We start from the raw sequence: 17159 nt of genomic DNA on the forward strand, positions 1-17159 counted from the left end.
TCATGTTTATGTGGACAATCTTAATTATTTCATAAATAAATTATGAAACATTTAATTAGTAGGCTAACAAAGAAAACAGATATTTAATACAATTAAATAGAAAACACAAAGAATTGTAGATTTATAGATTTTTTTTTTACCCACTTTCTATTGTTGCAAACTGCAAAATAAAATATATATAATGAATAAAGAAATTATGAATGCACCATATTTTTTACCATTTTACCATTTACCATTTTTCAATTGAACTTTTGTGATTACTGAAAGGTTGTTTGAAAACACAGTTGAAATATTCCTCATGCATTATGTACAATTATAACTGTTTTTGTATACAGAATTTTGTAGACCTCCAAACCTCTGTTGGGTGGCAGGGGTGGGTGGTGATTTTTCAAGCCTTAATTAGTACCGTATGGGAGTCAGACCCCCCAAAACTTTATGGAAAACGTTGGGGCGACTGTTAAACCCCTTCAAACAGCCAATGGTCCATGATGATCACGTAATACATGTGGGCTTCATCTTCTTCGCTGTGGAAATCATTTCTTGATTCAGATGCAAGAAAAAACCCTGAATACAGCTGGATTCCGAATTGCAGAGTGATATTACGAATTGCATTGTATCAATAATGCACAGTATAATAACATAAAAGTGATCTTCATAAAGTGAAATATTTTCTGCCTCAAAAGCATTTAAATACAATCTATGATCAGTGTTCCGTGTCATAGTATTTATTGTTATTAAGCACTGAGACAGCACTTTGATTAATTATAAAGCACACACACACACACACACACACACACACACACACATTGTTCTAAGAGCTACTGTGTCACAGTCTGCTGTGGTGAATGCATTGCTACTTATAATGAACTGAAGTTCGCCTTCCATTGTCCTCCAATTCTACTTCTTTATAAACTTTCTCTGTTTCCCTGTTTTATTGATTTCAAGCTTTATCTAGTCGAGTCATCATGCTCATGGACTATCTGATGCAAATTGCACACAAAGGTGGCAAGAGCTTTCTCTAAACTTAAAGCTCCAATCTGGTTGGCTGGCTAAATGCAATTAAAGGTAGGGTAGGCAATTTCAGAGAGGCTAGCAATAGCGAGCTAGCTTTGAAAGCATAAGATCCCACCCTCTCTTCATAGCGTCTCTAAAGCCACGCCTCCTTCAAAACACATGAACGCACACAGCAGAGTCTGCAAAGCGTCACGAGATGAGAGACGGCGTTAAACTACCTTATGTCTCCAAGCCCATAACATTACAATAAACATAAAGAACTTAAATAGCACTGTCCTGTACCACCTGACAGCTGCAGATTCATTTCAGCGTTGAGTGTTGGTATTGAAACGCATAAATTCGAGTCACGAACCGCTCCGAGAGTAACGTCACAGTTTTCCATCTCTTCCAAATTACAGTAGATATGGTGTGTACAGCATGAGCTGGTTGTTTTGGTTCAGGAGGAACCGTATAAGGCGGCTGCTGTTTGTTTATGGCGCTCGGTGACTGACGTATGTGTAACTCTGCACAGCATGAAACGCTCTGATGACGTGTGATGTGTGTGTGAGCAGGTATGTGAAGGAATGGAAATACATACATTGACACACTGGTAGGCGTACATTGACATCGTATCATTGCATTCAGACCGAATGCATTGATTGGACGAATAATTTATGGTCGTACGCCTTCCACTGACAATACATTTAGTCCAGTGATTGCTATCAGGATGCAAAGAGACTTTCAACCAGCATAACAAAAAAAAGATACAGTATGTCTGGAACAAATCACCTACCCTGCCTTTAACAGCAAATTCCGCCTTATTCCCTACAGGCTTAACTAATGAGAGCTCTCTTAGTCTCACTACAAAGGCTACCTATAGCCATTCAACACTTTAACATTGGCCTTTAGGACTGCCATTGCATGCACCGTCAAACCTCAGCACACACACCTACAGGTGTGTGTTTCCTCCTGCCATTCACAGTCTGTCAGCGAGTGCAGTTTGGTCGTTGCTACACTTTCCAGAACCTTCACCCTCTCTGTTTTGAAATGCAAGATATTTAAAGTGTACCTAAAGTATACTTGCAATAGTTCCACTTTAGCACAATCAAATATGCTTAAGTATATCTTTAGTTGGACCTCAGCACTATTTCTGGATAACTAAAGTGCATTAAGTACAAAATTACCGGTAGTTGTTCCAATTTAGCAGACTTTAAGTATGCCAATTTAGTATACTAAAAGTGCAATTGCAGGGTATTTATATTAAGTACATAAATATGTAAATGTATTTGTAGTATTAAAAATAAATAAATAAAAATAACTGTATTTTAAATACATTTAAGTATATTTATTTTTCACTAGGGTGACCATGCAAGAGTAAGCTTCTCCCTCTATCTCAAAGGACCAGCCAACCTCCCATTGTGTGTGAAAGGTTTAATTGACAGTTATTAAAGAATGTATTGTTTCTGCTTAGTTGTTGACCAAGAAAAATATCCCAGTAGAGGAAGAGAGTGGAGTGTTCTGGGAGAATGGAGAGAAGTGATCTTTGTGCCTATAGAGTATCATTTACTTTTCCAGCTGCTCTGGGAACCTGTCACGTCTTCATGATTAACATTTTAAGTCACAATCTGTGGCTAAAATCATACATTACAGTACAAGAAGCCTGCCTTTATCACATACAAGCATAATTGCAAACATCACGGTTGGTACATGAAATATGATGTGCTGTAAAACTGAACAGAGATCACCCCTGCAGGCAATGTCATATCTGGCATCAAAATCTATCAAACATATATTGAGATCTGTTTTCAATAACTGTATATATATAAACGTCTCCAGAGGATCTTGTTCTCTGCTGGAAACCCCATCTCTTATGGTAGCTTGTTTAAAATGTTTTTAGCTGGTACCACATGTAAAAAAAAGAAAAAAAAGAAGAAGTCTGATTGGATTTTTTGACTTTACACCTCCTTAAACAAGCAATCATGTTCCAAAAAAACACCCTGGCCACCGAGAGCAGGAATGATTGTCCAGCATAGTGAACAACTGATACTGTGATACATACATAACGGCTTTGATTGTTATGGTTATGAAGCTTACGTCAAGTAGGATATGGTATCAGCATGTAATATACAGTACATCTGCATTCACATTTATGCATTTAACAGATGCTTTTTTTCCAAAGCGACTTACAAAAGAGGAACATAAGCAATTTGTCCCAGAGCTAACAATATTCAATGGCAGGTTTATTTGAAAAGGAAAAGAAGAAGAGGAAAACGAGGTGAAGGATTTTTTAAAGTGCCTTTGATTATGTGGTTAAGTGCTTGCAGAAGAGGTACTGTATGTCTTCAGCTGCTTATTGAAACTTGTGATGGTCTCAGCAGATTTATTCGGAGGCTGGAAGCTCATTCCACTCTGTTAAAAATGTTAGTGTGAAATTTCATTATTCCAGGTTATTCAGTTCGGTTTTCCCTAACCGAACAGCTTCGGAGTCATTGGAATAGTTATATGACTTTTTTCGGGTTGAATGGTGGTCGTTTCGCACCCCCCAAGCGCCTGTGAGCCGAAAAAAACACCCTTGCAACTTTGAGCCGGCGGGCCGCCGGCCGCAGCGTCAGCAAGTATCACGTGATATCAGGTCTCGCGATGTAATGAATTGCTTTACGGCAAAAAAAAATCTGGTAAAATTCTGTCATTATTGCGCTCCCTAGCGCTGTTCGAACCCGAATGAAGAAGACGTTTTAAAGAATGTCCCATCTGCTTTGACGTCGTTGATCTACTAGCCTCTGGTATCTGAGAGTCGCCAACGAGTTTTTCGACAGTGTTGTCAATTATCCATTCCGAAGCTGTAGGGGGAGCTCTAGAGAGAAACCTGCGAGCAAAAAGCGAGAATACAGCGAAGAAATTCCCGAAACTGCATAGCCCTGCTTTAATAATTGCATAACTTTAATTCCACAGTAGGACTTCTATGGTATCTAACTGCACTCTTGGAAATTTCCAAATATTATACTGTATTTCTACAGAGAAAAGAAGAGGAGCGAGCCCCAGTGTTTAATTGATGTGGAGTGTCCACTTTTGAAGCCAGACAGGTTGTTGAATAAATCCTTATCTCGAGCAAAATAAGCCAGCTGACATTCAGTACAGTCTGTATATTTCAGAATACATACAAATGTCATTTACGTCTTTTAGTTTGTCGAGATTTAAAGCGTCGTTTTTGAAGAGTGAGCATGTGTGAACGTAATTTGCCATGTCCGGAATTTATAGCAAAACATCTAGCATTAATTCGATCTCAAACACATTCATTAAAATAAGTTATTGCTCCAGCACCTGCATGACATCATTAACCAACGTGGTTGAACGACCAATTTGCGACAATACGGTTTCGGGAAACAGTCGTGACTGGCTAGTTGATTTCTTCAAAGATGCATCGCACTATCCATCGCATGGAGTTTTAGGACACCATTAGGTCACTTGATGGAGTTTTTCGGTTCCTTGCCACTGTTGCCTTTGGCTTGCTCAGTTGGGGATATTTTGGGGATATTTAATTTAATTTTATCAATCAATAAATTCCTCTTGAAACAAACTTTGTTGTATTATTTTAATTTAATACTGTGAAGCTGCTTTGATACAATCTGTATTGTGAAAAGCGCTATACAAATAAACTTGACTTGACTTGACTTGACTATGGTTAAGCAGCGAGTTAAGTCTTTGTCCGGGAAACAAACCCCTGGTTGTTGTCAAGTAGATTCATGTGCTGATTGAGTGTTGATTTTTTTCTGTCTGTTTAAATGCGGTGGGAAAGTTGCAAGAGGTGTTGTTGATGTGAGTGAGAACTGGTAGCAGTGTTAGGGAAATCTCCTGAAGGAGGTGGGAGGGGATTGGGTCTAAGTGACAGGTTGCAGGACGGCTGGCACAGAGAACTCTGGAGACCTTGTGTTCTCAGTGAGGGGACAGAAAGAAGAAGATGGAAAGTGTGTGCTGTGGGTGAGTGTTGTAGAGAACCGGGTGATATGGATTGCCACCTTATTACTGAAATAGGTGGCAAAGTCATTAGCAGTCAGAATAAGTGGAAGGGGGTGGAGGAGCACAGAGTAGAGAGGAGAATGTTGTGAATAGTTGTCTGAGGTTTTTTTGGTGATAAGACAGCTTGGTTCTATAGTCACAAAGAGCATCTTTGAGCCAAGGTCTGGAGGATGTCGTACTGTATGTGCTGGCCTGGAGGTGAGAGGACAGTTATTATCAAGGCCGAATGTAAGGAAGAAAGTATCAGTATAGATACACTGACATCAATTGAAGTGGTTAGTGGAGGGAAGGGATGCTGACTTCCCTTCCCTATAATGGAGTCAGGATTCAGACTCCATTATAGCAAAGGAACTGCACTCTTTAAAATGACAAATGACTTAGTTCTAGCTTCTGACCAAGTCTCAATACTAGTTTTAGTTGATCTTAGAGCTGTGTTTGACGCTATAGATCAGTGTTTCCCAACCCTGCCCCTGAAGGACCCCCAACACTGCACATTTTAAAAGTCTCCTCTTTCTGACACACCCATTTCAGGTCCTAGAGTTTCTTCTAATGAGCTGATGAGTTGAATCAGGTGTGTTTGATTAGGGAGACAAAGAAAACGTGCAGTGTTGGGGGTCCTTCAGGAGCAGGGTTGGGAAACACTGCTATAGATCATGACATACTCGTAGATTGATAAGAAAATTACACTGGTATCCGGGGACAGGCATTAGATCATATCTGTCTAATCGTTATTTTGTTTATTTAAACAGGGAATTATCCAAGTTGCCATCAGTAAATTATGGAGTGCCACAAGGGTCTGTTTTAGGCCCTTTGCCATTTTCAATATGCATGTGGCCTCATGGTAATATTATTAGAAAACATGGAATTAGTTTCCACTGTTATGCCGATGATACTCATGCTATTTCATGCATTCATGACCTCTAGACTAGATTACCGTAATGCACTAGATGGTTGTCTTGCATCCTCAATAAACAAGCTACAGTTAGTCTAAAATAATAAGTCAAGAAAATATGATCATATAACCCCAATTTTAGTTATGTATCCATTACCAAGTATTGTATTTATACACTGTAACCTAAATGGTTTAGTTCCTGTGTATTTAACCAATCTAAACAAAATTCATTTTAGCATTATTAGTAATATGGCATGATATTCAATAGATGTGCAAGTGCAGAGAGATGAGTGAATTTGCAAGTCTTGATCTGTGTTTCAGTCAAAGCCAACAACTCAAGTTGGCAGTATATAACATTGAATAGTGTAATTAGGACTAATTATGTGCATGAGTGTAATGGTGCGTTCACACCAAACGCGAATATGCGTCTGGCGCGAGTGATTTCAATGTTAAGTCAATGGTAAGACGCGTTTACGCGCGTCTGGAGGTCTTGCGGCGCGAATGAGGCGTTTAGCGCGGCGCGGTAGACGCGAATTCGCCTCATTCGCGCGAATTGAGCGTTTGGTTACGCGTGAAATTTATTAGTGCTATTTGTGCATTCACGCGTTTGACGCGAATTCGCGTCTGCCGCCCGAGTTGAAAAATCTGAACTTCTGCGTCAATTCGCGCCGCGTTAACCAATCAGAAGCCTGCTTGCTGCTGTCACGTGGTGAAGTGACAGTTTACAATGTTATTTTATGTTTGGCCTCAATCAATTATTTTGTAATATGACTAAAATGCACAACAAAGCAAATCTTTCACATAAAAACTCGATTTCAATATATGAGAGATACTCATTTTGTATTGAATGCTATTTATTCCATATCTATTCTAGATTATAATGAAACATTATTATTCTAATGTAAAGACAACAAACACAATTTAGTGTATAAAAACAAAAATCACAGGACAGGTTTCACCTTTGGAGGCTGACTCCATTTATTATCAAAACAAAAATAAATGACAGATTAGGTGGGTGCGGGCGAGGGTGAACCTCGCGCCGGGCTGTAGAGCGCGGGCTCGTCAGGCAGCGACCACTCGAGGCCGAGGCCTTACGGCCTACGCGGTCCTCGTCAGCGTCCTCACCGTTAGGTCCACCAAACCTAGCTCCTGGAGCAAATTGTGAAACTCCTGAAACCCTCCGGAGGGTCTGGTGGACCCGAGTACAGCGACGATGATCCCTACGCCGCTGTTCTGCTCTCCAGAGCAAATACAGAGCGGCGACTCTCTCGATAAATGACCGATCAATAACAGACATCTTGTAAAAAGATGGCCGCCAACGGGGTTCGAAACTTTTGAAACTTTCGCCTCTGACGCGCGTGACGCGCGTAAATTTCGCTTCAAACTTATTTCGCTCTTGACGCGCGAATGCACACAAAGTGGTCACGCGTATAACTAGACGCGGCAGGCGCGAATTTTGACGCAGATTCGCGTTTGGTGTGAACGCAGCATAAGAGAGTGTCTAAAGGCCCTGATACCCTTAGGGGGAAAAAGAAGTTCAAAATACTCGAGCACACTTTCTTCTCAATAACAAAATAAACACATTACAAATATGACAACTGAGAAAACAGCAGTTAAGAAAGCAGCTGATCACAGCGATGTATGTTTACACCATCGCTGCAGTTTGGCACTCCAGTCAGGTCATGCTTATTTATATTGCACTTACATACAATAGACTGTTGTAAAGCAAGCAGCTTTACAGTATTAAACAGTGTCACTTTCAATTAGAATTACAACTTCAATCTCTCCATTGTTTTATCCATGTCTTACCTTGATGGACTGAACAGAAGAAGTGAACCAGAGAAGTTTTCGTCAAAGATGGCGGAGCCTCAGAGCCACACCTACCTATTACATAACTGTCACACATTAATGGAAGTTTACAGCCACAAAGTTTGCATTGGAAAGCTGTTTCGGACTCCTGAAATGGACTAAAAAAACATAATTTTGTTCAAAATGATGTCACACCAGTTCTTCGATTTAGCTTGAAGTAGTATATCAGGGCTTTTATGGGTTGGTTATTCTTTGCCACATAGCCTACATTTGAAGAATGTCTCCACCATATCACCCGTCTTGGATGGATTTTTTTTTCCCACTAAGCTTGTTGCAGTGCATTTTGGGATTACCTTCTCCATGAAAGATACAATCTTAGAAACTGGCCAAAAGAAGGTATTAGAAGGCAGCATATTTATGCTACCTACCTTTTGGATTAGTCTTTGTGTTATAAACACATCTAGGACAGATTACATGTCTGGCTATGCTGGGTCTAAATATACTTATGTCTTGCATAAGGAATGCATGGAGAAATTTGTGCAGCATTCCGACTGGAATTTACAAACCATAAAATATCAAAACAAAATATGTTTTTTTTTTTGCTAATTAGGTTATACCACTGGCAATAGCAACATGCTAATGCAAAACTGTAATGGATTATTTTCCATTAAAGTAACTTATGAGTGCCATTTCAGTTAGTATGCTGCTATAGGCAACTCACTAGGTTTTGGAACAGAATTAGCATGCCACAATAATAAACAGATGTTTATATACCCTAAACCCTATTCCATACATATACATACATGCACACACACACTTCTCTTTTTTCGATTGACATTTCTATCCAAAATATTTGGATAGAACACTTATTGGAAACAGATGGCTCAGTTTGAGAAATTCCCAGAAACAGAGCATAAACATTTTATGTATGACGTGCAAAAATGTTGCCAAGTAACGATAAACAATAATACTGGGGAGTTTTATTTCCTTTTTAGTGTCTTTCTGTGTCTTCTGTGGGGTCGTCGCTGTAATTGGTTCGCTCAAGTATTTGAACCCTTCGGCACATAACTCACCATGCACCATGTGTGCTGTTACTTTTTCATCTGGCAGATGATAAAATGGGCAAAAAAAAAATCCATTAGTTTAACACTCAAGGAAGGACCTTAGAAATATCCTAGAGACATGAAGTGGGCTCTTTTGAATGAACCAGTTAGAAAGATTGTAGTAACATCCTGGCGAGTTTTGCATTTGTAAGCACCACTCATATTTTCTTCAGAAACATTTTACATCGAAACATATTAGAGTTTGTGCCCAAACCCAAAGTGCCTCTGTAACTTCTTGCATCCATCTTCTTTTCCTTTGCTATACTGTAGTTTGTTTATCCTTCAGGACACACACTCAAATATGGCTACCATCGCTTCTATTGGATTGGACTTCAGACCACAATCCTTAGAGAGAGAGGACAAGAGCAGAGGAATAATTTATCTTTAGCTCTAAACCCAAGAGAGGCATTGTGTGTGTGTGTGTGTGTGTGTGTGAGAGAGAGAGAGAGAGAGAGAGAGAGAGAGAGAGAGAGAGAGAGAGAGAGAGAGAGAGAGAGAGAGAATGTAAGAACTAGCGCAAAGTCGCCACCTAGTGTAGATTTGAAGGTAGTGTCACTGTTTATTGTCTCATTGGTTTTACTTGAAGGTTTTTGCCATCTCCACATGAAGACAGTGTTATTGCTCAGCGGTTGCTCTCAAAGAGTACCGCCGGTGGTACACTTCAGGTTTCTTAATCTCACTTCTGTCAGAAAGAAACAACCGAGATATTAAAGAGATTGTTCTTATGTGAGATATGAGATATGTGATAAATATGAGATTGTTCTTTTGTCCTACAGGATGTTTGAGTATTTTAATTTAGATCTGTGCTCAGAAGTCGTGGAAAAACACGGACCCTCGAGTGATTGAGTCAAAGAGAGGAAGCGTCTGATGAATAATTGTGTGTACCACATTCACCTCTCCCCCTGCGTCTCTCTATTGTGTGCTTTTCTGCTGAGTGCTAGAACTGCAAAAATATCTGACACGTCTCTCTGTGGGAAATGCACCAGGGCCGTGACCATTTATCAGCACATCCCACATTTACTGTATGTGTGTAAGTGGGTATGAATGTCAACATGCTCCATCTGGGTCACCCTATACTTAGTGCTCTTGATTAGTGTGTGTGTGAGAGAAAGAGGGCGAGACAACGAGAAAGAAAGCAAAGCATGCAAACAGATAAACAGCTTGCACACACACCTGGGTTGTTGCAGGTGCATCAGACACAGTCAATGCTGTAGAGAAAATGAAACAAGTCTCACGCTCTGCTGTAGTTTGCAAAACGACTTCATCAAAAATGCAACTTTGCCTCAAGAAGAACTTTTTACAATCTCATAAATAGATTATTATTATTAATTCAATTCAGATTTATCTGTATAGCGCTTTTCACAATACACATCGTTTAAAAACAGCTTTACAGAAAATACATATTCGGAGAATAGATTTAAATAGATTCATTATTACCATAGTAAATTTCCACACACACACACACAAAAAATAGCAGCCTACTATATACATATAAAAAAAAATTTTTGTCTTGTTTTCTTGTTTTAAACATGAACTCACTTAATCTTTCTAGGTTGGAACTATTATTTTGCCATGTACTTTTTTTTTGTAAGTGAACCCATGATACTGCCATATGACTAAAAGTCTTTATTACCACAGTATTATCTCCAAAAAACACGGTGTTATTGATGAGTAATAAACATGTTAGTACAATGATATCCAAAAAAAACTGATGAAAAAACAAAGAATGTAAACACAAGTACTGTGGCACCATGTCCAAAAACAGGCTGTTACATCATTGCACTGAATAGTGTGGTCAGTGTCTGAGCGAGTGCTTTCCTGTAATCTAAACTCCTCTGAGTAATGACAAACACAGTCATCCTGTCAGGAGCTGTAGCGGCGGCCAGAGTGTGTGTGTGTGTGTGTCTGTGTGTGTGTGTGTAATATTACATCAGCAACCACAAACCTGACCCTGCCAGACAATAAAGGTCACTCCGAGTGCCACCCACAAAAATGGGAGGAAGAGTCAGCCTTTCATTCCCATTCTGTCCGTTCTCTTGTGTTTTATTCCTCTGAGTGAAGGCCTTCCTGACCTCTGTGTGCAGGAACAAGTGGTGAGGAAGTCTGAGCTACTGTATGAGCACACACACACACACACACACACACACACACACACACACACACACACACACACACACACACACACACACACACACACACACACACACACACACACACACACACACAGTACTGATGACATATAGCTTCCTGGACAGCTTTTTTTTTTAATGTTTCTTTTAATTTGTTCTATGGGGAATGTTTGCTTTTAGACAAAATGAACAAAACAGGTTTAAACCAGAAACCATTATAATCATACTGATATAATGAGCTCTTTATATAAATTACATAGTCATTTCACTTTTTTACAGTGTGGATGATGTCAGTTCCTGTCTAATTCACTCAAGTCTTCAACCAGAAAGGGTCCAAAACCCTTTTTCTCTCTTTAAAATTAATGCTAAATTTGACATTTTGTTTTTTTTTAAGTATCCAAAGACTTTTTGGGGCCACCGTATACCTAAATCTTATTTGGATTTGTTTGGATGTATTTTGGTTGGTCCAAAGAGTTTCCGGGTCGCTGGCACACAATGTAATCCTAATGATTAATGAACAATAGTCAGAAAATACATATGACTGTGCACATTCGATTTTTTGTCAGGTCAGGGAGGTTATCTGAGCAATGATGGGAAAAGGTTAAAGGGCAAATCACACAGAAACAGTCTGAGAGTTCAGAGAAGATCGAACAGAAGCAACAATGGCATGAGAGACTATCTCATGCCATGCTAGAGTTCAAGTCATCTCGTAAAGATCGTATTCACGAGTTGAACTCACATGAACGCCACCACAATGTCGTAAATACGAGTGTAAACTGGAAGCTTGCGATTTTCTTTAAACCCCGATCTTAACGAGTTGAGGGCGTGTCAGTGAGAAACATGGCGGAATACCACAATACTTTAAGGGTTAGTTCACCCAAAAATGAAAGTCCTGTCAGTAATTACTCTCCCTCATGTTGTTCCAACCCCGTAAGACCTTCGATCATCCTCGGAACACAAATTAAAATATTTTTGATCAAATCTGAGAGCTGGATCACTTCTCCATAGGCTTCTAAGACATTATAACTTACTGGCCCAGAAAATGCATTAAAGAGATCGTTAATATAGTCCAAGTGACTACAGTGGCTCAATCTTAAGTTTATAAAGCGACGAGAATACTTTTTGTGCGCAAAAAAACACACAAATATAACGACTTTATTCCACTATTCATTTCCTTCTCTCTGGACCTCGAGTTTTTTCACGTAGTGTTTTTGCGCAGCGCTTCTGTGTTATACGTCACGCGTAGGCTCACTATTGGCCGACGCTGGTCATGTGTGTGATGCGTGTGACGTACAACACAGACGCGCTACGTGAAAAGACTCGAGGCCCAGAGAGAAGGAAATGAATAGTGGAATAAAGTCGTTATTTTTGTGTGTTTTTTTTGCGCACAAAAAGTATTCTCGTCACTTTATAAACTTAAGATTGAGCCACTGGAGTCACTTGGACTATATTAACGATCTCTTTAATACATTTTCTGGGCCAGCAAGTTATAATGTCTTAGAAGCCTATGGAGGAGTGATCCAGCTCTCAGATTTAATCAACAATATCTTAATTTGTGTTCCGAGGATGAACGAAGGTCTTACGGGGCTGGAACAACATGAGGGAGAGTAATTACTGACAGGATTTTCATTTTTGGGTGAACTAACCCTTTAAAGGTATATTGTCAGGCTTTTCTATTTACAGCGAAGTAAGCTAACTGCCTGCACAGAATATGATAGCATTATAATTTAACAATATAATATGCAACGATAAAGTTTGCAGTGGCTTCATAAATTAATTAAAAACATAAAAAAGTAACGCACACCTAATGTCTTTGTTCTGTATTTTTGTGTAAGAGAAAGTACACCGGCGCCATCTTGCTCCGATAAAGCGACTTGAACACACCTCGTAAATATCTATCTATCTATCTATCTATCTATCTATCTATCTATCTATCTATCTATCTATCTATCTATCTATCTATCTATCTATCTATCTATCTATCTATCTATCTATCTGTCTATCTATCTGTCTGTCTGCCTGTCTATCTATCTATCTATCTATCTATCTATCTATCTATCTATCTATCTATCTATCTATCTATCTATCTATCTATCTATCTATCTATCTATCTATCTATCTATCTGTCTGTCTGTCTGTCTACCTGTCTATGAAAGAGTAATTTGTATGAGATTTATATTCATTAACAAGAGTAAATAATAACATACTCAATCCCCTGAATCTGATTGACTCAAGTATTTATGACATTGCAGGTTTTTTGTTATAAGAAGTGAACTTCTACAGATATTTCTTGCTCAATATATAGAGAGAAGTGAACACTGCATTGCATACACTGACAAAAAAAAGTGTAGAAAAAAGAGGAAGAAAAAAACAGAATGCAAATTGTTACAAATCCCTGATTTTACATGTTTATTTGCAGTGTAAGAAATAGTTAAGTATGAGGAAAATATTGCTACACTTACAAACCACTTCTTACATGCTAATAATTATTTCTGTTATTGGTAATTTTTCCAAATAAAGTTGCAATAAATAGTAATAATAACTTTATTATTAGAAGACATTAGAAACAGATGATGGGAAGATTATCAAGTTTGATTTAAGGATAAACTATTTATTTTCAGCGTTTGCACATGTGTGTACAGAAAACACTCCTCTATGTATTAACTTATTTTTATGCTTTATTTATGTTTATTTATTTATTTTATGTTAAACTTGTAAACTCTAAAATAAAAAAAGGGTTGTATGAAGGGTTATTATAGTTGTATATCATTATTATTATTATTGCATGTTCATTGAAAGTTGTATGTTGTGCCTATGCCACCAAGACATAATTTATTTTGAAATCAAAATGAAGGGGAAGTACCATGGTACCATACAATAGCCTATACAGTATAAGATTAGATAGTAACAAATAATAATACCTTGGCGTTGTGATTCATACTATGGTACTGAATTATTACCATATTCTTATGGCGCCATATTCAACATGATATTTACAAATATTACAGTTATTTCCAAAAAATACATGGAATTACCACAATACCACATTCAAACCATAGTCGTGCCATAGTAATATGTTAGTACCATTTTAAACTTGCCAGTCTATCAACTGTCCACTAGATGTCACCCATTCACCACATTAAAAAGCAGTCGCAGGACGTTTACTGTTGGTTGAGAATGAAACTATAATATTCTTGCATATAGAACTAAAACTAGCAGGCAGAGGATGAAGAGGTTTCTGTCAGTTAAAGGTGATTTACAGGTCATATGCTGAAGAGACCCATGAAGGTAGCGTGAGCTTTGAGGATGAGCTCTGCTGATTTACGGGGAACAGAGAGCTGAAGAGTGGATCCAGACTCCAGGAAGTAAATTCCTATGACAGAAACACATACTTCATTATCAGAAACATAAATATTTTGCAAATATTGCAAGGTTTTTGTATGAACTTAGATCGCACCTTCATCAAGCATTTGAGACTAGAGTTAACCCTCTCCAATCATCACAACATAAACGCATCATCTGTTGCTAATTACTCAGAACATGCTTTAATTCAAGATATCACCATACTTCCCCAGTTGATTAGTCACAGCTATATATTATGTTCAAGAAACAATTGTCTTAATGTGATAACTTTACTATATTTATATTTATTTATTACAGCTGCAATATTGCAGGAATATGTGTAAGCAAAGTATTTATCATAAAGTAGCCTACTTTAAATAACATTAACACAATAGTTTTGCTGTTGTTCATACAGTATATACCAGTAGTGATGTTTCACAATGAGGATGGTGTCATGTCGCCAGAAACAGAATCATCAGTGTCCCAATGTGTAGTGAGCCCTTACTGCCCTTACCAGTGCACACGATATACTGAAGGGAGCTAGGGAGTTGATTTAGATGCATTGTGAGCATCGAAGCTCCCTGGCTTTCATAATGCATTGTGGGAATTTTTAGGGAGCGAATGTTACAGTGCACTGCAAGGATTTTGCAAATGAGATCAGTGCCCTGACTCCTGAACTAGAGAGCTGATTGAGAAACATTAGAGCTAATGGTTTTTACAGGGAGGATTTCTTATTATCATTTCATGAATCAGAAAATGCTGTCAACAGCCAGAAAAAATTCATTGATTCATCATGTTTTTGAAATGTTCAGAATATAGAGATGACTAAACCTGTAAAGTCTGGTGAATGTAACTGCTGTGGAATTAAACTCATTTTGAGAAAACAGCTTTTAAAAGTCTATATTGTCATTCAAATTGTGTGCAGAAAAGTTTAACAAAAAACACTTACAGTTTTTCTCAGTCGCTTTGGTGCATTTCTCACATCACTATTTACATTTGCACAACAGTTAGTTCAACCTCCACAACATTTTGTCATTTGTGCACATCATAGTAGCAGTTTCTCATTCCTTCCAACAAATTGCAAATGCTTTTGGACATGCATCAATTGCTTTCATACAACTCTCTGCTGTTTTATAACATTATCATTTGCTTATGTCATGTCAGTCAAAATTAACTATACTTGTGAATGCTGAATAGTCATTCCATATAAAACTAATAGTCCTCATTTCATTGCTTGAGTCATTACATACAAAAATGTTGAACTAGTTGTCAAAATCTGTCAAGCAAATCTTACACATTTTTTCAAATATTTTTTCCCCTGAAAATGTCTCCTAAATTGAACAATTTCTCTCAGGTGAATCTCAGCTTTCACTGATGAGAAGGGGTGTGTGAAGCATTAGTTGCAACCAATGTTCAGTACCAATATGTACTGCAATATTGTTTCCAGTTGTGCACAGCTCTACCCAATGGGAGTTTATGTTTGTTGTAAATAAGGGTGTATTTTTTCTTTTGCACAATGCTGTGAACAAATTAGAATTGCAAAGAGCATATGCAGTAAAAATGTGAAACATACATATTCAGTGTCTTGTACTCAGTTACCTCACTAAATACAGTAATGTGTAACTTTACTGTATTTTTCAAATGGCTGTGCAAATAGTATATAGTGCTGTCTTGAGCATTCTCAGGTAGTGTCACCAAGATCTGACTTTTTTGCATTGGAAAACATTTACAGAGTAAACTGTCACAATGAAAACATGACAAAGCCATTTGACTATCTTGTTCATAAACAATGGTGTCAGGACTTTTCATCTTGATGACATTGACACTTTCATTGACATGAATACTTGCTTTTGAGGAATGAGCTATCTCCATTTTGAGCAAGTGACACGCTTTTGCAGGTTATCAACTAGGTTTTGCAGTTTGTACTAATTGTTTTGAGAACTGCATTAACTGTTGTGCAAATGTAAATAGATGTGAGAAATGCACCAAAGCGACTGAGAAAAACTGTAAGTGTGTATTTTTGATGTTCTGGAAGTTGTGGATTCAAAATAGGTCAAAATATCAAAATTGACCAGTGCCTGAAAAAACAATGATTTTATTCAAATTAAAATATTCTAAAATATAGTATTGGTCCTCTTTCTAACACCGTTCTCCAGTGACATTATCCTTTTTTAAATAATGGTTTAATCTTTCAGCATATTTGAGGGAGTGACATTAAGGGCCCTATTTTAACGATTTAGGCACATGGTCTAAAGCACACGGCACTAGTGCACTTAGGGCGTGTCTGAATCCACTTTTGCTAGTTTAACGATGGGAAAAATGGTCGGCGCTCCCGGCGCATGGTCTAAAAGGGTTGTCCCTATTCTCTTAATGAGTAATGGGTGTGCGCCATGTAAATAGGATTCGCTATTTACATGGTGGAATTTGCAGGCAGAAAAACTGAACGCTTCTCTAGCGACAAAACGGATCTGCTCGTGCACGAGGTTAAAGCGAGCAAGCAGACCATCTACGGGACAAAGTGTATGCGCTCTTTAAATAACACCTTTAAATGCCACTTTATTGTGGAATAGAAACTATTTCTGTTGCCTCAAAATAGCAACGCGCCAACAACGCGCCTGCACACACCTCGTTTTCAGACCAGCAGCCAATGGGCGCACAAATGCATTCACTATTTAAACTACGTGGTGCGGGACATGAAAAGGATAATTGCGTCGGGCTGAAACTATCAAAAATATTTTGTCGCGCCTGGCGCTGCATTGGGCTGGATGTATGATAGTGCCCAAAGTCTTTTTGTTCACATGGTTCAAGTTTCTCTTACCCTAGTCTAGTGTATTGATAAAGTACAGTATTTACACTTGCCCTCATCAAACTCAA

At 38.3% G+C, this 17159-nt stretch overlaps 1 protein-coding gene across 4 annotated transcripts in view; it reads right to left on the reverse strand.

Moving 5' to 3' along the window:
* Nucleotides 1-13338: 13338 nt before the first annotated feature.
* tnfsf13 (TNF superfamily member 13) overlaps nucleotides 13339-17159 on the reverse strand; it is a 16070-nt gene continuing 12249 nt past the window's right edge. For all 4 annotated transcript variants that reach the window (XM_082169258.1, XM_082169256.1, XM_082169257.1 and 1 more), the window contains exon 6: nucleotides 13339-14316. In XM_082169258.1, coding sequence (XP_082025384.1) covers nucleotides 14207-14316 — 110 coding nt within the window. In that variant the 3' untranslated portion in view covers nucleotides 13339-14206. The remainder of the gene's footprint in view (nucleotides 14317-17159) is intronic.

The sequence above is a fragment of the Leuciscus leuciscus genome (assembly GCF_965113295.1).
Source record: "Leuciscus leuciscus genome assembly, chromosome: 5".
In the NCBI taxonomy this organism is placed as follows: Eukaryota; Metazoa; Chordata; class Actinopteri; order Cypriniformes; family Leuciscidae; genus Leuciscus; species Leuciscus leuciscus.